The sequence below is a fragment of the Dendrobates tinctorius genome, unplaced genomic scaffold (genome assembly GCF_039654945.1).
Source record: "Dendrobates tinctorius isolate UK_male_01 unplaced genomic scaffold, ASM3965494v1 ptg000004l, whole genome shotgun sequence".
NCBI classification, from domain to species: domain Eukaryota; kingdom Metazoa; phylum Chordata; class Amphibia; order Anura; family Dendrobatidae; genus Dendrobates; species Dendrobates tinctorius.
This window is the reverse complement of record NW_027361672.1, coordinates 22,760,877-22,787,985: the sequence shown is the minus strand read 5'-3', so window position 1 is coordinate 22,787,985 and position 27,109 is coordinate 22,760,877. Positions and strand designations below refer to the sequence as shown.

The 27,109-nt window shown below is 39.9% G+C and overlaps 1 protein-coding gene across 2 annotated transcripts in view; it reads right to left on the bottom strand.

The window, feature by feature from the left end:
- Positions 1 to 1,195: 1,195 nt before the first annotated feature.
- Positions 1,196 to 27,109, bottom strand: part of MBP (myelin basic protein) — a 210,501-nt gene continuing 184,587 nt past the window's right edge. For both annotated transcript variants that reach the window (XM_073566459.1, XM_073566468.1), the window contains exons 5-9: positions 18,632 to 18,763; positions 18,412 to 18,447; positions 16,635 to 16,664; positions 9,554 to 9,682; positions 1,196 to 2,618 (exon numbers count right to left, since the gene is read on the bottom strand). In XM_073566459.1, the coding sequence (XP_073422560.1) occupies positions 2,571 to 2,618; positions 9,554 to 9,682; positions 16,635 to 16,664; positions 18,412 to 18,447; positions 18,632 to 18,763 (375 nt within the window). In that variant the 3' untranslated portion in view covers positions 1,196 to 2,570. The remainder of the gene's footprint in view (positions 2,619 to 9,553; positions 9,683 to 16,634; positions 16,665 to 18,411; positions 18,448 to 18,631; positions 18,764 to 27,109) is intronic.

The following is a 27,109-nucleotide window of genomic DNA, read 5'->3' as shown; positions in this document are numbered from 1 at the left end:
CGGACCCTCGCACGCTGCAGACTGCGTCCGAGGGTCGGTCACAGCGTGACGGCACATCGCTAACGCATGCCGATTTTGACATGCGTTAGTGATGCGCCACGTTATGGCAGTCTATGGCAGTGTTAACGGATGCGTTACATTGTGCTAATTCTGCAGTGTAACACAATCCGTTTAACGGACTGCCATAACGTTATGTGAACCCAGCCTTACATGTCTCACATTGGTAACTCCTCATTTTATTAAAAATAATCTCTGAAGGCAGATTGTCATGCAGACCAGTGTCCTGCCCAGAGTCTGGAACAGCTAATTTACATATAAGAAAAACATGGATTTCTCTGGAATAGGTAAACGGATCACAGTTTTCAAGGCATCATTTTATTCTACTTTCTATGACCTACATAGTCATATAGACGGCTATATAGAGACACTGACTTACGGACAGATGCCCTTTAAAGAGATTTTTGTGTATGACAATGGATTTTGCCTGGAATTGCATTTCAGTTCATTTAAAGTGAATTCAGCTACCCAAAACATGTGGACTGGTGTGGTACTGTGTTTGGAAGAATGCAGTCATGCATTTATAATTATGTAAACTCCTTTTAAATCTTCTAACAGTGTTTTAGACATTATATAAAGATGATAAAGAAAAACCTTAGGCGCCTAATTCTACAAGACAGGTGATTTTCTCGTCGGTCTTGATGAGGGGAGCATGTTGGAGTCAGAGATTTCTGATTCATTAAGAGGCATAAGTCTCTTAATAAATCAAGGCTGTTTGATAAATGGTATGAGCCTTCATGTGCTTTGCCACGAATATTACTCCAGTCTCTACCTGGAATAAAATTTCTGGTGTAAGGAGCGCCTCCGCTTGTCATGAATTAAACCAGCTGTGGCACAATGCCCTCGCATTGCTCCACCTCACCTTAACTCTGCCCATTTTCCCTGAGCAAACCGGCACGAAATTGCGAAAAGTTGCAAAAATTTTGTGCAATTACGAATTGCATAATTTTTTACAACTTATCACGGAAATTTATGCCAGATTTCAGGCTAAATTACTTTCATGACACTTCCATAATGTTCAACACATGTAGCAATTAAAACTGAATTTTTGCACCCAATCAGCATATATTATTTTCGCCACACCCATGTACTGTATGTACATTTCACCCTTACGTTCAATAACGACCATACAAACCCATTCATTTCTAATATGATTATTTTATTTCAATAACTTTAATGACACCATAAAAGGATAATGTTCAATTTCTGTTTGTTTTTTGCTGTGTAAACCTATAAAAAAGGAATAAAGTCCTGGCTATGATCTTGGCATGATGTATAGAGTCTGCTACAGAGATTATGGCATACTGAAAGCCCCATAACCCAGAGCAGTATATTAGTACATGGTGCCGAAACATATTAAGTTGTAACACTAAGGAACAAGATACAGTACATTTAAATAGCAACATGGGTATAGTAGATTTTCCCCCTTTAAATGTATGCTGGAAAATCCCGGAAGGTCCATTAAATAAAGGTCAATACAATGTACATTTTACTTAATTAAGAGAAAAATAAAACAGTGCAATTCAGAAGAGCTATTTGGGCGTCTGTGGTTTCCAGGGCCCCTAATATAAGAAGGTCATTAATGTTAACTTTCTGTTAACTCTCTAATTTTAAGTACAGTAGTCTAAATATAATTCTGCAAGGCAGCACTAATACACCAAGGTAACTTTTGCAGAAGGTTACGAGTCAATTGCTCTTTTTTTTGCCATGCTTGCATAAGGTTTCCTAGACTATAGACAATTATTTAAGCCAGAGTTGTGACAAGAGGAAGCAGATTAATCTGTATGTGTGCACAGTACCTAGGATATTTCTAGACTTTCTGAAATACCCAATCTCTCCCACTATTTCTCTCCTCCCATAATATGGCAAGGACAGAGCTAGACCCCCTACTGTGTTTTGGTGTATCCATTGTCCTCTACCTCAAGTCAATGAGCTATACCTTGCACCCTTCTCACATGCTAAAATTGCCCTTCACCCAACTACCCTCAAGAACTGCTGTCTCTACCTAGTATGAAAGAAAAACATGCATGTGAGAGAGAATGGATGTTATCGAAAGAAAAATAATAAAAAGCACCAATATATAACCCCAAAGCAGCAAAAAGCAGAACAAATTCTCATAATATATAAGTTTGGGTTGTTATCTTCTTATTTATCTCCCATGTTGTCTGGCCAGGCAACACATTGCATCTCGTATCGTCGAGTGCTGCAATTTTAAAGGAATGCTAAGAAAAATAAATCTGGGGTCTTCGAAGCCATAAGTGGCCTTGTGACCGTATTAATGTTTGGTTAGAATAGACAGCAGAGTCCATCACTGTGTTTCCATCATCCCATTAATCAACTGTATGTATAATCAGGTACTGGCAACACAAATTAACCGCAGTCTCCACTCTCGGTCTCTACCTGATGGATTGTTTATATTCCTATGAGCATTATACAGAGTAGTAAGGTTATTGGTAATGGCACTTCAGGTTACAGAGGCGGGTGTATCACTTGGAGCAGGCATCTCGGAGGCTTCAGCGCCTCATGGGGGAAGCTGATCGGGATCGGATGTCTCTTCCTCCCTGCAAGAAAGAAAACCCATAACACTTGAGAACAAAACACGTTGGCGGCAAAAACTGAGACAGTTTTCCGAGAGGCGAATATTTTTTATAGTGTTACCACAGAAGTACATTGCCTATGTGGCACACGAGAAATCTGGCACGTGGACAATTGCTCCTTTTCCCTACCTGTGCCACAGCGGTGACTGAACTATATCTACAGGGTAGATGTTTGTCACGAAATATACTGACATCAACGCCAATGAGCAATACATGCAGGAAAAAAACTCGTCAACCCATTTACATTGTGTAATGGAATTTTAAATAGAATTTTCTGTAGAGATCCTGTACTGCTATCAACTCCTGATTTGAGCATATCCTATGGCGAGGGTACCCTTTGCAGCCTTCAGGAGGTAGTAAATCTAAGACTGCCTTGGTATCCAGCAGTGTTAATTGCTAGGGTAGTGCTGATTGCCCGGGAAGTGCCAATTGCCTGGGGAGTGCCATATGGGCCAATGTGCTTTTAGAGTAAGCAGCACATGTGCTTGTTTAGCCGTGCAGATTGGGAAGCCTGCTTTCTGTAATTTCTCCCGCATGGTGTCTGTCTGGCCACCGTGCCATCACAATCATCTTGATCCTCCTCTTATACTCATCTTCCCCATGAAAAGAGGGCATGGCAGTCAGGTTAATTGTATGACACACTGTTACATGGCTTGGTTAGCCATGGGGTATTGCTTATAAGGGGTCTGTAATTTTTACTGGTCTGAATATATAGGGGAGCTATATATACAAGGAGTTTTCATCTGTGGTCCATATGCGGATAGGATTAGGGTCTCTTTAAATGTTTAAAGTGGGGTTTGGCCTGGTGTTTATAGCCATCTGTGCTATTCTTCCGATGATATCGGACAGCGTCTGCAGTGGAGGTTCCAAATTGAGGAGAGAACTCTGTTAGAACTTCTTGTAATGAATGCTCATTGGCTTGAAACAATTCAGAAACAGCAATAGAAAAAAACGGCAACAATTCCAGTTTGGGGTATTTGAGGAGCCCTTGTCTTCCATTTATGGGGTCTCCTGGAGTAAAAACTTAACCTTTTTTTTGTGCTGGGTTAATACATCCATTAGACCCCAACGTATCCTGAATATATAATATGATATGACTATTTTTGCTGTTCTCATGTATCAGTTTAAAAGGCATCTATATACAAAGAAGACAAAGATATAAAGTAAACCAGCAATGGTTAAAAAAGAACTTTTATGTCTCCAAATGTTTTTAGGTCAAAGCTCATATTCGAGGTAGCAATTTTAGCCACACGATTTTGAATGACAATATTCGGTGTTTTGTTCTGCCTTTTTATTTCTTCTTTATTATGCTCGGTGGAAAGCTTTCTCCTTGGGACATTATCTGTCCATAGAACACAATGGGATATTGCATGAAATAAGGCTTCTAAAAAGGCCTGTAAGTGCAATGCCTTGTACTGAGCATGGGAGTAATGGTGGAAACATTTTGTTGTGAATTTTCTCAAAATAGGAGTGGTTTTATAACATCACATAAGTCATGTTTTCTGATCTCATATTAACATTTCTGGAGAACATTTTTCTTACCTCCCCAAAATGTGCAGTAATTTAGGCAATTGTACAATCACAAAACCTCCCTTCTAATTGGAGCTAATCCAGTGATCGGCTAATTACCACAAATCTGGCTATAGAAACGTCTGGAAATCACCTGATTGGCTGAAGAACCTGCAGCTGCATTCAGGGAATATGTGGCAATACATGTCACTCAAATGTATGGCTGATACTGTAATTCGTGGATTGGCTAGGGGTCCCCAAGTAAGAAATGTTCTTTATTACCAAGTTTCCACCCTGACTAGTGGGGATGGTGTCTTTTCAATGAGGAACACCCTTCCATGACATCAATTTAACCTAATATGATGTATAGTAAAGGCTATCTGGTGAGACAGCCAGTTTAAAACAAGATCTAGATGACGACGTTGGCCCGTCAAATGATCACTCTGTGCTGCTGCTACATTGCAGCATGGTGCAAGGTAATGGGGTCACAGTGCAACCTGCAAGGTACGGTGACAAGAAAGTCACAAAGATCCAACTGGTTATGTATTTTTGCAACTTGCTTAACTTGTTACCTTCGGTATTCTGCAATGTAGCAGCGGTACACAGAAACCTTTGGTGTAGCCAAAGTTGCCATGTAACTCCAGCCTAAAGCAATCATAATACAAACTGCTTACATAAGTAAAGCGATATCTAAGGCTACTTTCATACTAGCGTCGTGCGACGGCCGTCGCCCTGCGTCGGGGCGACGTACCGTCGCAGGTTGTTAAAGTTGTGCAAAACGGGGGCAGTTGATGCAGTTTTACAACGCATCCGCTGCCCCATTGTAATGTCCAGGGAGGAGGGGGCGGAGTTTCGGCCACGCATGCGTGGTCGAAAATGGCGGAGACGACGCAAAAAAAAGTTACATGTAACGTTTTTGTGTACGTCGCGGCCGCCAAAACACAACGCATCCGTCGCACGACGGATGCGACGTGTCGCAATGCGTCGCTAATGTAACTCTATGGAGCAAAAATGCATCCTGCGGGCAACTTTGCAGGATGTGTTTTTTCTACAAAACGACGCATTGCGATGTGCGTCGCACGACGCTAGTGTGAAAGTAGCCTTAGACCAGATGAGGCTATTATAGTTACTTTGAAAATTAATCTCAGAATTGCTGTAGAATCCCTCTGAAATTATCCTGATTGACAAGCTCCTCAGTGTCCCTCCTCCATGCTGTAGTTTCACACTACTCAGTACAAGCTGCAGGTGGGTGGAGACTGAATAAACTAGGACTCATGAGTTCTCTCACTCTTTAACTGGATAAAAAAAAATGCCTAATATAATGTCATAATTGCACACACATCCTGCTATGGATTTTCAAAGTAAGTATATCTGAGCACTCTCCAGCTTCAGAGCAGCACGTACAGGATGGCAGACAGTGTGCTCCCTGCTTTGGAGACAGGTCGACACTGACAGACTGAATCGAATAACCTAGGTAATGAGCAATAAACAAGGGAATTAAAAATCCCTCCATTCTTAAGAACGAAGAGAGAATTGTGAATGAGGTGAATTGCACCTTTACTTGTTTTCACAAGCACTTTGCAATTTTATTTAATATTTTTGATGTTGAGATAACAGCCAGAACAGAATGGCTGTTCAAACCAAGCACAGGCACAAGGTGTACCCTTGGCCAGGCCAAATTTCCATTTTCCTACCCACTTTGATTGACAGTTCTGACTTTATAGAGGGAGAGAAGGGCGGAGATAGATGGAAAACAAGTAGATGGAAAGGTGCAGTTCATTGTTTGGCCATGTCTAGGGAGCACTGAGCACCTGTGCTTGGTTTGAACAGTCATTCTATGCTGACAGATTCCCTATAATTTATACCCACCAGTCCCCATTCCTGCACTTTTCTTCACCCTCAGATGCCATAACCAGAGATTTAATACATGGAATAATGTTCAAGAATTGTAATAAAATTTCCATTATTTCCATACTGACTGTGGATTATCTGCAATTTATACATAGTTTAATATAATAAGATTTATAGTCAAGTGTGTTTGAGCGTTATGCAAAAAAGAAAAACAAACTTTTTTTTTTATAATTGTCTTCGATGATGATGTTGTGTTGCTCGGTCTTTGTGAATATTCATGTGATAAATTGTCCATTTTGCCATATTTAGGTTGCACTCGCTCACTTTGCATTGAATGCATCATTACACGTCAATGCTGAGAAAATTCAATTAGGCGTTCTAATGAATAATTATAATATCTGTCTCTTTACAAAACTTTGTTATTTCGCATTTCCCGTTTTTTTTCAGCTGCGCTCCTACTGAGTCATAGATAGTATCACAATTTGTCCAAGTGGTGTGACTGTTGTGTGAACAATGAGCCTTTTAGGTTTCATATTAATACTAATGACTGATATTTTTACTTACAGCATTTATGGCATCGGAACATTTATTTTTACTAAATGTAAAGAGTAATTTCATGAGCAGCATATAGAGAGGAGGCCGTTTCCCATTGTACGGTAGAAAATATTATTTCAAAAGTATAAATGTACAAGAACTAATAAAAACTTTATGATGGCGGATTTTGTTGCAGACGATTCTGTGACTATCCTGTCCCATCCAACCCATGTCTCCAAAGCAAACTGCATCCAGACAAATGAAAAGGTTAAGTATTTGTTGCAGACAAATGCTGCATAAAAAAGTGCGTGTTTTGCCGTGTTTTTTAATGCGTTTTTTCATATTCATTAAGAAAAACTGCCAATTTGCTGAAAGAATTGACATGCTGCAAATATGAAACTGCTTCAAATCTGCACGGAAAAACTAGGCAACGTGTTCATGAGGTTTTAGAAATTACTTTACTACTATTACTTTTAGAAATTAGTTTACTGGGACAATAAATTGATGCATTTTTGTGGTAAAAAAAAAGTGCAGCAAAAATGCTACGTATGAATATACCCAAATCAAGTATCAATCGCATAAATATCTACAATAAAATCGGCATATTTATCTACTTTGGGTAACATAGTGGGCAAAATATATAAGACTAAGGTCTAGTGCCCGAGAATGAAAGCTTCATATATTTACATGCAGCTGTCAGGTTCGGTTAAGGAGAGCTGCCAGCCAGTAGGAGCGCTGCGTTCCGATCTCGGTCTGACTGAGCTCTTACAGGGGTTTGGGACAATTTACTGATTGAATTACTTAAGAGCATATTGTCCTAACCCTATGTGTAATGTCAAGAAGGATGGAACACTGTGAAATCATACAGTCTAAAGGGGCATTTACATTGTAAGATAATCGTGAACGAGCATTGTTAAAAATACTAATTTCACTATTATCTTGCCATATCAACAGATTGAGTATCAATCAATGAAAGAGCAAAACACTCGCTCATTGGGTGAAATGATCTTTTGCACAGTGCAAAAAAAAAAAAATCATCGTTCTCCCCAGTGTATTATCCTGTGTAAACAGGACTCGTACTGCCAAGAATCATGGCAGCCTATGCAAACTGAGTGATATACTATAGGTGCGGAAAGATTGCTTTGGTCTGCCTGCGTAGACCGCTGATCAGTAAAACTTTACTGATCGACGGTCATATCCTTGAATTTGCTCTCCAAATATTATTATTATATATATATTCCCAGAGGAAAGGAACTTTGTGCTAGAGCCAAGCCATAAAAAAAGACTTCAGGACAACAGATTACGTTGGCATAGAACACTTTTCACGCTCTGCAAAACCGATCTTGGCAGTCCTGAATGATAATTGTATTCCATCTGCACACATTTCCATTTAAAACAGAATCCTTTCATATAGATACAGTGAAGAACACAAAAGACAGTATTTAGCAATTGAATGGCAATCAAGCCTGACAATATTGCTGGCTAGTTGTCAATATGAAACTTGCTTAACCTATGGTTCAAAAAAGGTATGGACAACATATGTTGCATGCTGAGAAAATGATGAAGGACTGCCATGTTGGGGGTTCGCTTGAGTACGTCACACATCAAGATTTAAAGGGAATCTATTGCCAGGTTTTTCTCAACTAATCTGAGAGCAACCTCATGTAGAGGCAGAGATGCTGATTCCAGGGATGTGTCACTTTCTAGGCTGTTTGCTGTAGTTTTGATGAAATCACTGTTTTATCAGCAGGAGATTATCTATCCAGGACTAGTTGTCTAGTGCCATGTAGTCCTTCTGCTCTGTGTAACCCTGCCCCCATTCCAGATTGGCAGCTTACAGTTAATGCATAGTGTATACAAAAAGCTGCCAATCGGTGATGTGGGCGGGGTTATACACAGCTCATCAATCAGAGAACTTCTAGATCTGCAGCAGATAACTGTGATTTTATCAATACTACAGAAAGCAGCCCAGTAAGTGATACATTCCTTGAATCAGGGTCTCTGTCTATATATCATGCTGCTCTCAGATGGAGTAGTAAAAGCCTGTGACAGATTCCCTTTAAGAGGGTGGGGTGACCTGGATACCCAAAACTTGTACGCTATAACGCGGTAACTGTTTGTATGTTTGTGTTGATATTTTTAATTATTTGTTAAACCAATTGTTGAAAAACATCAGTATAAAGAACAGAGAGGGCAACAATCTAACAAAGACCGGTCTTAAACTGATTTATCGATCACATTGTGAACCTTTCTGCTGCTATTAGAATCACAATGCTGAATATAGCATTTATTCATATGCCTTAGACAAGCTGGTAGTAAGATCCTCACTAGTAGGTCCCTGAAAACCCCTTTGATATTAGAGCTTGCATAGTATTTAAATCGTTACCCTTCAATGAGTCAGACTTTAAGGAAAAATAACGGTAATTTGTCTAATGTAGGCAACTGAACCATTCACAAAGCAGTCAAGATTAAAAGTGCCTATAAACCTTCAACAGCTGTCAGCCGCACACTATCCAAAGCCTTCACAAACACATGTACTTTGTTCTGAATGAGTTGATTTTACAAGATCTTTGTATACTAAACCATTCTACACCTATTGGGGCAAGTAGACATCTTGGATCTTGCCAGTCTAGAGGGAATTGACTCTCTCACTGGTAGATCTGCCCACCTGTGTATTTCATGGTTGGTTTTTCAACTAAATGGCTGGTATATAATACTACTGAACCCTACAGGAGAAAAATACAGCCAACGGTTGTAAGAAACAGCAACCCCTGCATGTGTTGCGGCTGTCGAACTGATGTGAGACTTACAGCCGCGGGGACTGGAACATAGTATTAGAGCACGCCAAAGACACTCGTATAGTACCTGAGCATGCTCCGATAACACCTTACCGAGCCCGTTTGCTCATCACTAGTAGCCTTGATAAGACTACCCCTACATTGACTAAATTAAATACTTCATTTTCTATACAATATGTTTTAAGAGATGCAGAATTTTTATATTACCAGGTTAAAGATCCTGGACAGAGTTCCTTGGCCATCTCTGTGTGCATCCTTGTATCCCTTGTAGGATTTGTGGTGCTCGAAGAACCTAGGACTGGATCCTCCATAGCAGCTCTTGTGCCCCTCACCTCCCTACAGGAAAATAAATGGTTACAACATAATCTTGATACAAAGAAATCCATAACTAGATCATTCTTATGAGACAAGTAGACCGTACTATGGATATGACAGAATGGAATAATGGAGGCGAGCTGAGCTTACGTACTTCATCCCCTAGAAGAAAAATAAGCAAAAACAACATCATCTACATACCCCGTGGAGCGTCACTGAAATGTTAGCACTCATGGAAATGCCTTCCATATTTAATAGGATTATCATCATGCAGAATACTGATTCTTCTAAATAGATGCTTCTGCTAAATAGACCATGACAAGCTTTCTTCAAGTAAGAATTTTATTGTGATCAAAGTAAATTAGATGGTAACTGAATTAGGTATCTGCTCGTGAGTCAAACAACGGGCATCAAAAGATAATCTATTGTGTATGGAGGGGGCCGTCAGCATCCAAGAAAATAGATTTTCTCTGCTTTTTCATTTTTGATTTGTAGCCTTTTATTTAACAGTGTTACATTTGCTAGAAAGCTCCAGACTGGTAAGGGATACAGCCTGAAAATTTATAGAAACAGAAGAGACTAAAGAGGGAACATCCTCATTTTATTATAGAATCTCCCAACGTGTTGGTGCCATCCAAGCAAGTGTGTGTATTCTCTCTGCCGCAACACTATAGGTAAAATCTCGCATTGCACAGCGCCCGTACGAGTTGTCTGTGTGACTCACATTTGGTCAGCCAAAGAAAACAATACTCCTGATATCTGCTCTTAGTCAGCGGAAGGCGGTTATGAATGAAGGGGTTGGGGGGGACCCGCCAGTTAATTCAGATTGTGCTAAGAAGGTGTTTGAAATGGATTTCCTAAATCTATACTAGGGGCTACTTAGGTTGTCTATTAAATTCAATAAGTCCATTAAAAAGAAAAGCACAAGCCATGCTGACACCATCCGGCTGGCACTACAACAATTACATAATATACTGATTTTTTTTAATTGTGGTTGCTAAAAAGAGATGTATATTGGATATTGCATCTTTACATGTATTTTAATGCAGTTTTATGTCAATCGGTTCTCCCCCTTGTATTTAAATACTTATTTTCATTTACATAAACATGTATATCTGTATACATGTATGTATGTATATATCTATCTATATATCTATGTTTTTCCTTTTACACGTGCAGAAAGTTGGTGAGAGTCCCAGATCTGATACACCCTCTAAAACGCTCTATAACATTCAGCTTGTCAGGCAGAAGTGCTCAGAGCAGTGTAAATTTTAACCCCTTCACTACCAAGGGTGGTTTGCACGTTAACTACCGGGCCAATTTTTACAATTCTGTCCACTGTCCCTTTATGAGGTCATAACTCTGAAACGCTTCCGTGGATCCCGGTGATTCTGACATTGTTTTCTCGTGACATATTGTACTTCATGTTAGTGGTAAAATTTCATTCATATAACTTGCGTTTATTTATGAGAAAAATGGAAATTTGGCGAAAATTTTGAAAATTCCGCAATTTTCCAACTTTGAATTTTTATGCCCTTAAATCACAGAGATATGGCACACAAAAATGTTAATAAGTAACATTTGCCACATGTTTACTTTACATCAGCACAATTTTGGAACCAAAATTTTTATTTGTTAGTAAGATATAAGGGTTAAAAGTTGACCAGCGATCTCTCATTTTTGCAACACCATTTTATTTTTACGGACCACATCACATTTGAAGCCACTTTGAGGGGTCTATATGATAGAAAATACCCAAAAGTGACACCATTCTAAAAACTGCACCCCTTAAGGTGCTTAAAACCACATTCAAGGAGTTTATTAACCCTTCAGGTGCGTCACAGGAATTTTTTGAATATTTAAAAAAAATTAACATTTAACTTTTTTTCACAAAAAAAATTACTTCAGGTTCAATTTTTTTTATTTTACCAAGTGTAACAGGAGAAATTGGACTGCAAAAATTATTGTGCAATTTGTCCTGAGCTCGCTGATACCTGATATGTGGGGGGAACCACTGTTTCGGCGCATGGCAGAGCTCAGAAGGGAAGGAGCGCCGTTTGACTTTTTCAATGCAAAATTGGCTGGAATTCTGATCGGACGCCATGTCGCGTTTGGAGAGCCCCTGATGTACCTAAACAGTGGAAACCCCCCACAAGTGACCCCATTTTTGAAACTAGACCCCCTAAGGAACTTATCTAGATATGTGGTGAGAACTTTGAACCCACAAGGGCTTCACAGAAGTTTATAATGTACAGCGGTACAATTAAAAAATCATATTTTTTCCACAAAATGATCTTTTCACCCCCAATTTTTATTTTCCCAAGGGTAACAGGACCCTAAAAGTTATTGTGCAATTTGTCCTGAGTACGCTGATACCCCATATGTGGGTGTAAATGACTATTTGGGCACATGGCAGAGCTCGGAAGGCAAGCAGCGCCATTTGACTTTTTTGGCTGGAATTGAGATCAGACACCATGTCGCGTTTGGAAAGCCCCTGATGTACCAAAACAGTGGAAACCCCCCACAAATGACCCCATTTTGGAAACTAGACCCCCCAAGGAACTTATCTAGATGTGTGGTGAGAACTTTGAACCCCCAAGTGCTTCACAGAAGTTTATAACGCCCAGGCGTGAAAATAACAAACATTTTTTTTTTCACAAAAATGATATTTTTGCCCCAAAATTTTTATTTTCCTAAGGGCAACAGGAGAAATAGGACCCCAAAAGTTGTTTTGCAAATTGTCCTGAGTAGGCTGATACCCCATATGAGGGGGTAAAACACTGTTTGGGTGCATGGCAGAGCTTGGAAGGGAAGGAGCACCATTTGACTTTTTCAACGCAGAATTGGCTGGAATTGAGATCAGATGCCATGTTGCGTTTGGAGAGCACCTGATGTGCGCAAATAGTGGAAACCCCCAATTCTAACCCTAGCCCTAACCCTAACCCTAGCCCTAACCTTAGCCCTAACCCTAATGGGAAAATGGAAATAAATACATTTTTTTAATTTTATTATTTTTCCCTAACTAAGGGGGTGATAACGGGGGGTTTGATTTACTATTTATGGCGGTTTTTATGTTTGGCAGCTGTCGCACGCTAAAAGACGCTTTTTATTGTAAAAATAGTTTTTGCATCACCACATATTGAGAGCTATAATTTTTCCATATTTTGACCCACCGAGTCATGTGAGGTCTTATTTTTTGCGGGATGAATTGACGCTTTTATTGGTATCATGTTCGGGCATGTGACATTTTTTGATCGCTTTTTATTTCGTTTTTTGGGACGCAGAATTTACAAAAACCAGCGTTTCATGAATTTCTTTTGGGTGGTGCGTTTACGCCGTTCCGGGTGCGGTAAAATTTATAAGGCGGTTTTATTCTTCGGGTCAGTACGGTTACAGCGATACCTCATTTAGGTCGTTTTTTTATGTTTTGGCGCTTCTATGCAATGAAAACAATTTTATATAAAAAATAATTATTTTTGCATCACTTTATTCTGCGAGCTATAACTTTTTTATTTTTTCGCTGATGATGCTGTATGGTGGCTCGTTTTTTGCGGGACAAGATGACGTTTTCAGTGGTACCATGGATATTTATATGCGTCTTTTTGATCGCGCGTTATTGCACTTTTTGTTCGGCGGTATGATAATAAATCATTATTTTTTGCTTCGTTTTTTATTTTTATTTTTTAAGGGGTTCGCTTAAGGGGTTAACTATTGGGACAGTTTTATAGGGCCGGTCGTTACGGACGCGGCGATACCAAATATGTGAACTTTTATTGTTTTGGTTTTTTTTATTTCCAAAAAATGAATTTATTGGGGAATATTTTTTTTTTTTTTTTTAATTTATTTGGCGATTTTTTTAAAATTATTTTTACACTTTTTTTTATTTTTTTTTTACTTTATTACAATGTCCCAGGGGGGACATCACTGTCCTGTGACAGATCGCTGATCTGTCACATCACAGATCACTGTGACAGATCAGCAATCTGTCACAGGCACTGCACAGGCTTCCTCATGCCTGCGCTTTGCAGGCACTGAGGAAGCCAGCTTCCTGCAGGCCCCCGGAGGTCCCCGTCGCCATCTTGGATCCGGGGACCTGCAGGAAAGGAGCCCCCCGCAGCAGCGCTGCACATTGCGCTGCTGTGGGGGGCTCAGGGAAGCACGGAGGGAGCCCCCTCCCTGCCGATGCTTCCCTTTAACCCCCGGTACACCACGATCGTGTTTGATCGCGGTGTGCAAGGGGTTAAGGTGTCGGGGGCGGTCCGTGACCACCCCTGACACATTGTGCCGGGTGTCAGCTATGATAATTAGCTGACACTCGGCCGCGATCAGCGGCGCTCACCACGTGGGCGCCGCTGATCGCGATGACGTAATATTCCGTCCATGGTAATTAGGTCCATGGTCACATGGACGGAATATTATGTCATTTGTAGGTAAGGGGTTAATAACTACTTGACATTATCACTCTCCACAAAGAGAAATGCTACACCTTACATCCCAGTCTTAAGCCTCTCACCTAGCCAAATCAGATCTTTGCACTGAAGAGAGGCAAAACCACAGAACACCGTGTCTGCAAATTGAGATTCTGGTTTGGCTTTTATCCTAAGTCATATTGCCAGTCTCGTCAAGGGGTCGGTATTGACTTGCAGGATTGCTGTAGGTGGCACTACAGTTCTAGCCCTCTTCCTCTCTTAAGAGGTAATTTGCATATCTAACTTCCAAGAGGATGCATGGCTTATAAGTCTTCTCACTCTGACATGCCAGACCTGGCATGTCACTCTTCACAAGGAGAAATGTTACCCATTACTTTTTTTTCTGGATTTTTATAAACTTGAATGGCTAATTCTAATCTGCAAAAATGAGGCTAAGTCCACGTTCACACGGTCAGTATTTGGTCAGTGTTTTACATCAGTATCTGTAAGCCAAAACCAGGAGTGGAACAATCCGAGGAAAAGTATAATAGAAACATGTCACCACTTCTGTATTTTTCACCCACTTCTGGTTTTGGCTTACAAATACTGATGTAAAATTACTATACTGACCAAATACTGAGCAATGTGAATGTGGCCTAAGGCATACACTGAGTTTAACAGAATGGATACATGGATCCATTAAAATAAAAACGATTCCATTAAACACTATGGGTCCACATGCTGACCCTTTTAAAAAACAAACAGCCCACAGATAATAATCACTGATGTGTGAATGTGCCCTAAGTGGAAGCATCTTCATTGTACATTTGCCAGATAAGAGTTTTTCACTTTCCAACCCCAATCTATGAAACATTACATGCGTGTGGACATGACTCAGATCTTAGCTGTTGTGGGGTGTACGTGTTTTTCTCTATGCATTTGGCATTTAGAAGTGTGTCATTTATCGTGAAATGTCAAGGTGTTCTGATTAGTTTACGACTGAGAAATGGGCCTTCAGAGCTCTGTGACTATTCAGGCTCTTTGTGCATAAGATCAGATACGTGACGTTCCCATCTCGTGTAGTTTTACTTTTAAATCACCTTGATAGGAACAGAAAGAATAGAGACACAAATATAAGTGTACACAGTCAGCATAGAAATGGCAAATGCACAGGAGCAAATCCGACTTAGAAGTGTCCTTGATTTTAGATGGATCGGATAAGTTTGTGCACTGACTTTTACAAAGCATGGATATGGAACGCTTCCTGGCACTTAGTTCATATTACATTTTCCGATTTATAGCATCTCTGAAATTTTCAATATCAGTATGTCACATGATGTTCCTTGTGCATTTTTCTCTTTTGCATATGAAGTTTAGTGCCTGACGGACTATGATTGTGGTTGTTACTTTGGAATATAAATCACCAGGCTAAAATGAGTCTTAGCCTCCTGCCCAACCAAAGTCGAGTGAATCTGAGCTCATGTACAGTCATGTAGCAGATCCGTTTCCTAATACAGCACCCAATGGGATCTTTGAGCCAATACTGCACCTTTCTATGCCTCCAATATTATATGGATTTATACCGAGCTGGTGGTATGTTTCATTGTGCACCATATTATAGAGGACAACACTATGGTGGTACACAAAGCACCTATGGCTCTGTAGGAAATCTGTGCGTCACCATATCAGCTGTACATGCCATAATCAAAGCTGGAATTTGATAAGCCCAATTTCCATTCTTTATTACACCAAAATGTGGATAAATCCAGATAAATGGTGAAGAGAAGAATGATTTTGTTAACAGAGTACTGATGTAAGCTGGTACCTATAGCCATCAGTAGAGTATCTGGCCAGATAAAACTGTGATCGGACACTATCTCTTTGAAGGGCCTTTCAAGGTCAGCTGATTCTGTGTTCTAAAGAACCTTAGAATATTGGATACGGTAATTAGCTGAAAAGCCAATGTTATCGTTCTCTACTTTTCAACGTACCAAATGGTATTGAGAAATTTCAGAGTAGGACCACTGATATAATATTCTCATGTAAAAGCAGTTTTCCAAAGTGAGAAATCCTATTTCTGCAAAATGCACCCAGTGAACATCCTACTGAGGGATAAATTACTGAACCTGTAAATCATGGTGATTAATTAACCCCCCCCGCCCCACCCACATCCTAGAAAAGAGAAAGATCTAAATGAATAAAGCAAAGTCAATTTTCTTTCATCACATGCAAAAAAAATATATATATAAAGCATGAGAAGCGGGAGAAGAGCAACCAAGAGAAAAGCCAGCTTTGCCATAGACGCATCTGACGCAAGTGTTTTCTTACATCTCAGGACGCTTTTGTCATCCAGTCAATGAAGATGCCGGGGGCTAAAAGCTAAATTTTTTAAAGCAAGCAAAGCTTGAAAGCAACAGTGTGAGAACAGCAAGCAGAAAGTAAAACTGCTGTGAGGAAGAGAAGAATTCTGGAAAAATAAGGAAAATAAGAGGAGCTTTGTGAGGAAGAATATTGGCCCAAGTGACTGAAAAAAGCTGGAGAAGGAAAATATGTTGATCACCTACCCAGCTAAATCTGGCGGGGAACAATCCTCTCTGCACATGGAAGAAATAGAAATGGTAACATGATCACTAAGATTCAACCTCAATCAAATATTATATTCCATCTCTTCACTCTATTAAAAAAAAAAGCCAAAAACAATGCAAGAGAAGCCATTGATGGCCACCATCAGTTCCATTGATTTATTATTACGGGTTTAGTTTTTTGGTGTTTTTACCTATTTTACTTTTCAGTTCCCTTCATTTCTGTTTTTCATTTATTTTGCTACTTCCCAAACAGAAATCTAATATCTGGACTAAAGATTACAGTAAGATTATAGTAAGGCACACATTAGCTCTATGCCTCGGAATTAATGCCACCTAAAGCAATAAATTGTTAGAATTTTCTTAAGAAGCTGTGAAGGGACAACATCACACAAATACAAGTTACGAGAGAACATATTCTGACCATTGCCATGGAAATCTGGCACTCTTAAACAGGAAAGAAATGCAATACAAAGTAAAGCATACGCTGTAAACTGGAAGTTTAGAAAGGTCAGTGACCATCAGACTGGTAATCTGTTGTTAAGGTGGAAAAATGTCAAAAGTGCTTAAACCCTCCAAGGAGATAGGACAGCATGTTGTAAGGAGAGTCATTGGGGATTTATAAGATGAACACTTAGTTGAGGCGTCAGACAGTTACATGACCCTGATTTTTATTTCATAGGTGTATGATGGTTATATGTTATCTTCATCCTTTTCTAATAGTTGAAGGGAAACTCATCAGAAAATTACTAATTGCTTAAATCAGGTTTTTGTGTTACATGTATTTTTTTTTTTTAACGAAATTTATATTTCATGTCACGATAGTTATTAAAACTTCCTACAAGCACGTCGTCGGCCATGTTACTGCCTTTGATGTGGGCTCACACGCTGAGCCCACATATTTACCCATACATAATGGCTAACTTAATCAGCCATAAAGTGCCTCTAACAACCACCAGTTATTTGATGCTGTCAATCATCGACAGTGGCATTTAACACGTGCAGGCAGGAAGCACATCAATAATTCTATGTCCTGCTGAAGACCCCTGTGCCTGCCATCACGATCCTCCTGTGAACCCCAGGCTGTGGCCGTCATTCATAGGAGACCAGGATTTTTGCTACGCAATGCTGGTGGGAAGAATAAAGATAATTTTCTCTCCGCTGCATTCGGCTTTGCGCAGGTGCCAGACAGCATCATAACTCTGTTAACCTGCAGATTAACCCCATATCTTCAGGTTAGCAGTGTTACTCCTAGTGACAGGTTCCCTTTATTTCAGAACATCTTAATCAGTCATGAGTGACTGTGCAGGGGCACAGGCTTAAGCCACAGTAGCTGGCTCCTGCCTCATGTGACCCGCTGTTCCGCAGCTGCCGCTCCACCTCCATCTTTTAGGAACCTCACTCTAGTAAAAGCCGAGGATGGCGTTATCAGCACAAAAAAGTGCTGAAAAACTCAGCTTACACTAAAGTATATATGGTATTTGGTATTGCCGCATTAAGAAATGTTTGATCTATCAAAATTTATAATCAATTTTTATTTTATAATACAGATTTATTTTTAATACAGATGCCTTTTTGGAAAAGAAATACATGAAACATGAAAATCTGATTTTGAAAACAGGTTATTTTCTGATGATCACTGCCCTTTAATTATAATCAGTAGCTAAGGTAGATGACTTCTAGAACAGACAAAATTGCTGTACAACCTCTTACCATTTTTTAATATTTTATGGTAATGATATTACTAGGTTATTTTTACCTTTGGTTGAGAAGGGGGTGGTGTCCTGGGAGTCACCTGGAGGAAAGTAGAGACTGATAAATCTACCAGCAGTAAAATCTAGACATACGCTTGAGGTTTTCATTGGTAAATGGTAACCATCACATTTCTAACATGTTTATCTCTCTTGGCAACTTCTCCATAGGTAAGTATTTGATCAAATTTCATTAAATTTACAGTTTGTTTTCATGTAAGAACTTACAATGTTCCTGAAGAAGTGGACAACAGGGTTGTCATCGACATGTCTTCCATGGGCATAGTAAGATCTCTGAGGGGAGGAAGAGAAGTAAGATCTCTGAGGGGAGTGGTAGCTTGATCTGGACAGGTGGTAATCCTGTAGGAAAGAGCAAGACATATACAAAGTAATCAGATAGGTTTTCATTTATCAAGTGATTCAGTGCGCCGAAGGTCCAGTGATACTTATCAGTATACAGTAATTCTCATATTTTAGTCTTTTAGAAAAATAAAAAAAAAAAACTTTAGAAATTGATATAAACATTTGATTGAAGGCAATAATATAGGCTATTTTCCAAAATGTAACAAGATATTGCACTCTTTTAGCAACCACATATTCATGTCACCTGTACCACTACAACATCTCTAGAATTTATGTGGTAACAGCCAAAACTCCTATTCTTGCTCAAATTTTTTCTCGTCTTGATTACTGCAACTCTCTACTAATCAATTTTTCCCACACTGAGCTCTCCTTCCCCCCACTAATTTATCTTGAATACAATGACTGTACTCATTCTTTTTTGTACAACCACTACACTGATGCCTCCACCTTGTGCCATGCATTGCCCAGGCTGTTCATTTATTTTAGAATACAATTAAAAATGATCATTCTCACCCCCAAAGTTATCCATGGCTCTGCACAGTCCTACATCTCCTCCCTCATCTCTACCATATTACCAATGATCTTCATTCTTTCAATGATCTTAGGCTTACATCCTTCATAACTGGAATTTCCCGTTCCCATCTCCTAGACTATTTTGTGCTCTACCACATTTAATAACATCAATTACCTACAACCACAGATTTAAGTGAGCCTTGAATGGTTTGTTTGGGATTTACATATCGATAGCCTTTCAAGAAACTCTAGGTAATCAATATAAGATCGATTGGATTCGAATAATCAGAACCCTCACTGATCAACTATTTGCTCTGGCAGAGGCAGGAAGTAAGCAATGTATGTGGTGGAACCCTGCATCTCCATACATAGAGGTCTAGTGGCCACTATGAAGTGCTACAGTTTACAGTTGTGGCCAAAAGTATTGACACCCCTGCAATTCTGTCAGATAATACTCCGTTTCTTCCTGAAAATGATTGCAAACACAAATTCTTTGGTATTATTATCTTCATTTAATTTGTCTTAAATGAAAAAACACAAAAGAGAATGAAGCAAAAGCAAAACATTGATCATTTCATACAAAACTCCAAAAATGGGCCAGACAAAAGTATTGGCACCCTCAGCCTAATACTTGGTTGCACAACCTTTAGCCAAAATAACTGCGACCAACCGCTTCCGGTAACCATCAATGAGTTTCTTACAATGCTCTGCTGGAATTTTAGACCATTCTTCTTTGGCAAACTGCTCCAGATCCCTGATATTTGAAGGGTGCCTTCTCCAAACTGTCATTTTTAGATCTCTCCACAGGTGTTCTACGGGATTCAGGTCTGGACTCATTGCTGGCCACCTTAGAAGTCTCCAGTGCTTTCTCTCAAACCATTTTCTAGTGCTTTTGAAGTGTGTTTTGGGTCATTGTCCTGCTGGAAGACCCATGACCTCTGAGGGAGACCCAGCTTCTCACACTGGGCCCTACATTATGCTGCAAAATTTGTTGGTAGTTTTCAGACTTCATAATGCCATGCACACGGTCAAGCAGTCCAGTGCCAGAGGCAGCAAAGCAACCCCAAAACATCAGGGAACCTCCGCCATGTTTGACTGTAGGGACTGTGTTCTTTTCTTTGAATGCCTCTTTTTTTCTCCTGTAAACTCTATGTTGATGCCTTTGCCCAAAAAGCTCTACTTTTGTCTCATCTGACCAGAGAACATTCTTCCAAAACGTTTTAGGCTTTTTCAGGTAAGTTTTGGCAAACTCCAGCCTGGCTTTTTTATGTCTCGGGGTAAGAAGTGGGGTCTTCCTGGATCTCCTACCATACAGTCACTTTTCATTCAGACGCCGACGGATAGTACAGGTTGACACTGTTGTACCCTCGGACTTCAGGGCAGCTTGAACTTGTTTGGATGTTAGTCGAGGTTCCTTATCCACCATCCGCACAATCTTGCGTTGAAATCTCTTGTCAATTTTTCTTTTCCGTCCACATCTAAGGAGGTTAGCCACAGCGCCATGGGCTTTAAACTTCTTGATGACACTGCGCACGGTAGACACAGGAACATTCAGGTCTTTGGAGATGGACTTGTAGCCTTGAGATTGCTCATGCTCCCTCACAATTTGGTTTCTCAAGTCCTCAGACAGTTCTATGGTCTTCTTTCTTTTCTCCATGCTCAATGTGGTACACACAAGGACACAGGACAGAGGTTGAGTCAACTTTAATCCATGTCAACTGGCTGCAAGTGTGATTTAGTTATTGCCAACACCTGTTAGGTGCCACAGGTAAGTTACAGGTGCTGTTAATTACACAAATTAGAGAAGCATCACATGATTTTTCAAACAGTGCCAATACTTTTGTCCACCCTCTTTTTTTATGTTTTGTGTGGAATTATATCCAATTTGACTTTAGGACAATTCTTTTTGTGTTTTTTTATTTAAGACAAATTAAATGAAGATAATAATACAAACGAATTTGTGTTTGCAATCATTTTCAGGAAGAAACTGAGTATTATCTGACAGAATTGCAGGGGTGTCAATACTTTTGGCCACAACTGTATCTCCCATTCACACTCAATTAGTGGAGGTACTAGGTATCAGTTCCCACCGATGTCATATTGATGACCTGTCTTACAGATAGTACATCATTATGAAAGTCCCGGATAACCTCTTCTATGTTATCCCTCAGAGCCTGATGCTTTCATCCAGTATCCCTCACATTTTGTAGTTTCTTGCACCTGATAGTTGTGCTGTACATATACATATATGTTAATTACTCGTTCATGTAGCTTTGTGTGTATTATATTGTTTTTATAAAAGAACAAGTAGTTTTAGCTCTTTTGTAATCCTTATTTCCTCATAGCTTGTAAACCACGCATCAAGAAATACAAAGAAAAATAGTTGAGGAAAAGGACAGCATGTAAATATATCTTAATACCCCCAGGATAAAGAGTGAAGCCAGCAAACACCAATAAAACTGGTATTACTGGAACCCGGTGTCATATATCCTGTGGAACTGGAAGAGATGTCAACAGCTCCTACCATGAGTGAGTATATTTTATCTCCTCAATCAATTTGTGTCTTCTTTCAAGCTTAAAGAGGACCTTTCATTATATTTTTAAATTTAATTCCTCCTCCAATTTCCACTGTTCCTCAGATTTTGAAACAGTTTTTCTTTTTCTCATGTACCCCTCAGTTCCAAAGTTATGACCCTGGAAATAAACATGCAAATTTTCTCTTCAACCAACTGGGCGTACACCATAGATTTTCTCTGCTGGCATCCTCTGACGCAGGCCAATCAACACATGGTTGCACTCACAGAGAAGATCTTTTGTAGACACCCTGTTAGTTGTAGGGAAAATGTGCACCTTTATTACGGGGAGTGTGGAAAAGGGGCACAGATGAAAAAGAAAAACTGTTCTGGAATGAGTGGGGCAGCGCCGGTTAGAGGAGGTATTCAGTTTATATAAGGGGTAAGAACTGCAGTTTCGTAGTATTGAGGCCTAGGGTTGTATGCAAACCAGGATTTGTTCTTCTAGCGTTTGTGTAAGTTTTCCTTCTGGATTATCTGGTTTTCTTCAACAGTACAAACATACATAAAGGGAACCTTCATGCTGAGTCTGATCGTTATGAAATCAGCATGCAATACTGACAGAGGCGCCGATTTCAACAGTGTGTCTGTTGTACATGAATGCACTGTGGTTTGGCCAAAATTAGCGCTAATTCATTCCAGTTTACTGGGGGGTCTGGGGGCCAGGAGTCCGGTGTATTCATGAGCTATGGCACCAACCACCACCTTGCTGCACAGAGATCGGTTTCTCCCTATGTACATTATTAGGAAGAAAGATGTGGATTCACAGTGGGATGGCGCAGGCGGGCAGGTTACTGTTCATGAATACGAAGGACTCATGGGCAACACAACATTGAAATCAGTGGGCCTGTCACTATGTATGTTACTGAGGGTGGCATGGAGTGGGCAGCAGCTTCTGAATTGGCAGTTGGATGCCAAATAGAATAATGTTTGATCAATTCCTAAAAATTTAAAAACATGTAAAAAGCCAGAGTGCTGTAAAACATTCACAAAATGACCGAGTGATGGGTTTATAGATTAGTACGATTCACCTTGTGTTCATTGGGTGTTCCTCACTCTGACATATAATTACTTGGAAATACTGAACAATGGATCCTTCTATGCAATCATGCCTTCTTTTAATACTTTGTCAGAACCATTCTTTAAAATGTAACTTAGGGTTAAAGGATTTGTGGTATTATACCGGGTAATGACATATTCACAGTCTTCAATACTGTAAACCAGAATTTAAAAGGATTGTATAGCTCGTGTCTACAGATGAAAGCCTTCCCCAAATGATAAGAAAATACATATAATTATGCTTTCCAGTCTAATTGTATTCAGAATGCGTGTTCTATAATATACAGCCGTCAGATGTTCTCGCATTTTACAATAACACTATTATGTAAGATATAAATATGGTAAAGGACGGGGATGATTGGCATTTAACCTGTCACCAGGTTTTTCCTGTATAAACCAAATGCATCAACTTTATGTAATCTTGGACGGTCCTCCAGCAACCTGTTCATAAGTGACCAGTTCCCCACGTATCTAAGAATATACTTTATATAGTCCTCCTGCGTGGTTTGCTGATGGAAGCAGTCCAGTCTGATGGGAGTCGCTGGTCTGTGCTCGGCGCCTCCTCTTTCCCCACAATCTCCAGTCCTCCTGATTTGAAGATGTGGTTGATGTCTCCTGCCTCAACCACATTCTGTTCAACGCTCCCGCCTGCACAGTTAACAGGAGCAGCATAGGCGCAACAAACAGAGGATGACATGAGACATAAGACTCATCAATCAAGGCAAGAGGACTGACTATTGTGGGGATAGAGGAGGCTCCAAGTACAGACCAGCAACAGCCATCGCACCAGACAGTGCCTATTAACAACCGGGTCCTGAGACCCCCATCATTCACGCACTAGACCCTTGAAAAACACACAGCTTGTATCTGATCGCCCAGAGTGTGGATAGACTTTAATCTGTCCTCCAGGCTGTGTACGAGCTCAGATAGGAGCTGTGATCCCATATCTGGTCTCTCTTCTCGGGGTCTAGTATGTAATTGGTAGAGGTTGTAAGACTCAGACCACACCAATCTGCAATAACTGCAAAATCTGAAAACTCAGTGAGAAAGTTTAGTTACTCTTTATCATTGTATTGGGGGTTTTCAGCACAGAGTGGTAGAGGGGAAAGGCAGCAAGGCGGAGGGGTGGAGACAAGCCAACAGGAGGTTTGGATACAAGTCTAGGGCGACAAACAGTAAAAAACATTGCACTCTGTCAGTAGAAAACGACTGTTCAAACCAAGCAAAAGGCTATCGGTGCACCCTTGGTGTGGCTGAGCAGCTCAGTGTACCCTCCCGCCTACTTGTTTCCATTTCTCTCTGCCCTTCACTTACTTGATTGACAGCTGAGGCTTTCCAGGAGCCGAAGAAGGGCAGAGACAGATAGGAATAAAAACGTAGATGGGAGTGCACTGCAGTGCTCAGCCACACCAAGGGTGCACTGTGAGCATTTGCTGCTGGATTTGAACTGTCATTTTCTGCTGACAGACTCCCTTCAACCTGCAAGTTACTAGATCTATTAAGTAAAAACTAATAGCTGTCATTACCATTGCATTTAATCTACCGTATTTATGCAATGGCTTCCTGGGAGCAGAGCTGCAGTGTAAAGCATAAGGGGCGGATAAAGCATTTCTATTTTACTAAAGCTGAACTAAAGACAATAGCTAGTAATCACTGGTAAAAGGTAGAGCCATGCATGCAATTTTAAGCTGAGCACATTTTACCAGGTTGACTAGCTTATTGTTATCTAGTATACATTTATATTTTGGAACTTGATTGAGAAATCTGCTTAATCTACTATCCCCTTCGTGTTAGGAAAGTGGAGGTGACATTGGTGCCTTATTTGCGTTGCTCCAGCCTGATGGATCGGTGCCAATATTGCTGGGACCTTTTGCAGCAGATGACTTTAAATTGACTGATAGATGACTTATTTGCTTTGTTATAACTTCTGAATTAATGGTGGCGATTATTGACATTTACACAACTATCATATATTACCGCCACGGAGGTGGAATTACACTCCAGTGACAGATCTGTCCTTTCGGTGCTGTTATAATGTCACCTTTTGTAACCGAGATGTGGGTTACAGAGATTAAAAGCAAGAAGCGTTTCAAAGAGAACGGGACCGGTGTTAATAAGCGCCATTATCTACTTAGAAGGATGACCCGAAGGTTGAACTTCCTCAGGAGATATCCATCTGGAATGTGCAATTAATTAAAGATGTGATAGCTGAAATGCAATTTCTCTGACAAGATCATCACCGTGTTCAGCAACACTACCTGCCATTGTGACAAATCCATTTGTGCAGAGCAATTAGGAACAATATCTATGGCTATAAAATGTTATTCACGTATCAATAGTAAATCCAATGTGTGTCGTCCACTATCAGTTCTCTCCCACACCCGGATGCCTGCTATGTGTGCTTACCACTCGTGGGAGCATTTCTAGAAGCAGGCCGGTGAGTATTGTGTATGGGCATATACCGGTATATAATATTACCGCAGTATATTGGAAAATTAGCATCATTCAGTTACTAACAGCCTAAACAGAAAATTGTTAAAAATTGTAAAAATATAGAAGTATCTATTAAAGAAAAAATAAATGACATTATCTAGTCTGCTCAAGATACTGGCACATCTAGTAGATTGATTTATTTTACAATAAAGCCATTAAAGAGTTTACAAAGATTAGAAAAACAGAGAATTTTTCTATAGACACAGCGCCACTCTTGACCATGGGTAAAGTCTGGTACTACAATTCAGTAACATAAAAAGTGAATGGAGCTAAGCTGCAATACCATGAATAACCAATGATCATGGGTGGTGCAGTTTCTGAAAGAAAGCAGCCATGTGTTCCTAATCCTAGGCAAGCCCTTTAAGAATGCTGCCAGAGGCTTTAAACGGCATCTGTCAGTAGGATCAACCGTCCTGGGCCATATAAAATTGAACAAAATGATACTTTGATATCTGTATTCCAATATCTTATTCCAGAGATATCCATGTATATTTTTTTCATATGTAAATGAGCTGTTAAGGACTAGGAGCTGGACACTGATTTCCCTGAGAATCTGCCTCCAGAAATTATTTTATATGAAAGGAGAAGTTCCCAGTATGAGACATGTAGATCAGGAGAGCAGACTGTCAGTCATTACAGAGCTCGCACTGGTAACGCCTCCTTTCATATAAAATAAGCTCTGGAGGCAGATTCTCATAGAGATCTATGTCCGGCCCATAGATCTTAACAGCTCTTTTAACATATAAGAGAAACATGGATATCTCTGAAACAAGACATCGATTCCCAGTTATCAAGGTGTTGTTTTATGCAATTTTCTAGGGTCTACATGCCGACATACACAGCTTAGGATGGCTGATCCTACAGGAAAATACTCTGTAAAATTAGAAATAGTTTCCTCCATGGAATTAGTCTGTGGTTAAGATTGGGTTGCCTAGAGCTCACTACCTGCTCACACTTTTGATCAAGTCCATTTTCATGGCAGTAAGGGCTAATGCTCAAAATCATACCATGGCTTGTTGTATGGACCAGTAATGGTCCCTGAGCTGAACCTAGAGGTTTCTGTGTCTCAGATATCTGGCAGTTGGTCTATCTACTTTGTAAAGAGTTATGTCCAGCTCCGGCATAAAACAAATTGGGCAGTTTTCTTCCAATTGGCATTTTATACTGAGGCATAAAGCATTTATTTCTGATTAATTTTACGTAAATGCAACTGAAAATTGTGCCATGTCTGGATATTATACAATGGAGGTATTATCTACCGGAGGAAGTGTTGAAGGGGAGAATGTCTTTGTAGTAAGGCGATATATGGAAGTACCATCTGGTGGCATACATGTAGCAATGGTTCCATACTGTGGAGCTCCATGGATATAGGCCGACAGCTCTTCAGTATCCTTGGCACCAACATCAGATATGAGAGCAATAGTCAAAATGTGATAATCATATTACCTGCAGAGATATTGTCATTGCTTCTTTGTGATGGCCTTTTTTGTAAAGTAAAACCATATTAAGCTATACAGTCCATGTCACTTACCTGATGACGGGTCGGATGTCACTTTGTATGCATATACGGAAATATCAACCATTAGAACTGTGTTGCCTTCATTTTTTCTATTATTATTATTATTATTTCTAATATCATTATTACCCAAGTTCCAAAATCTATTAAATGACATCTAGAATTGTGCAAGGAACAGTTTTACCATTA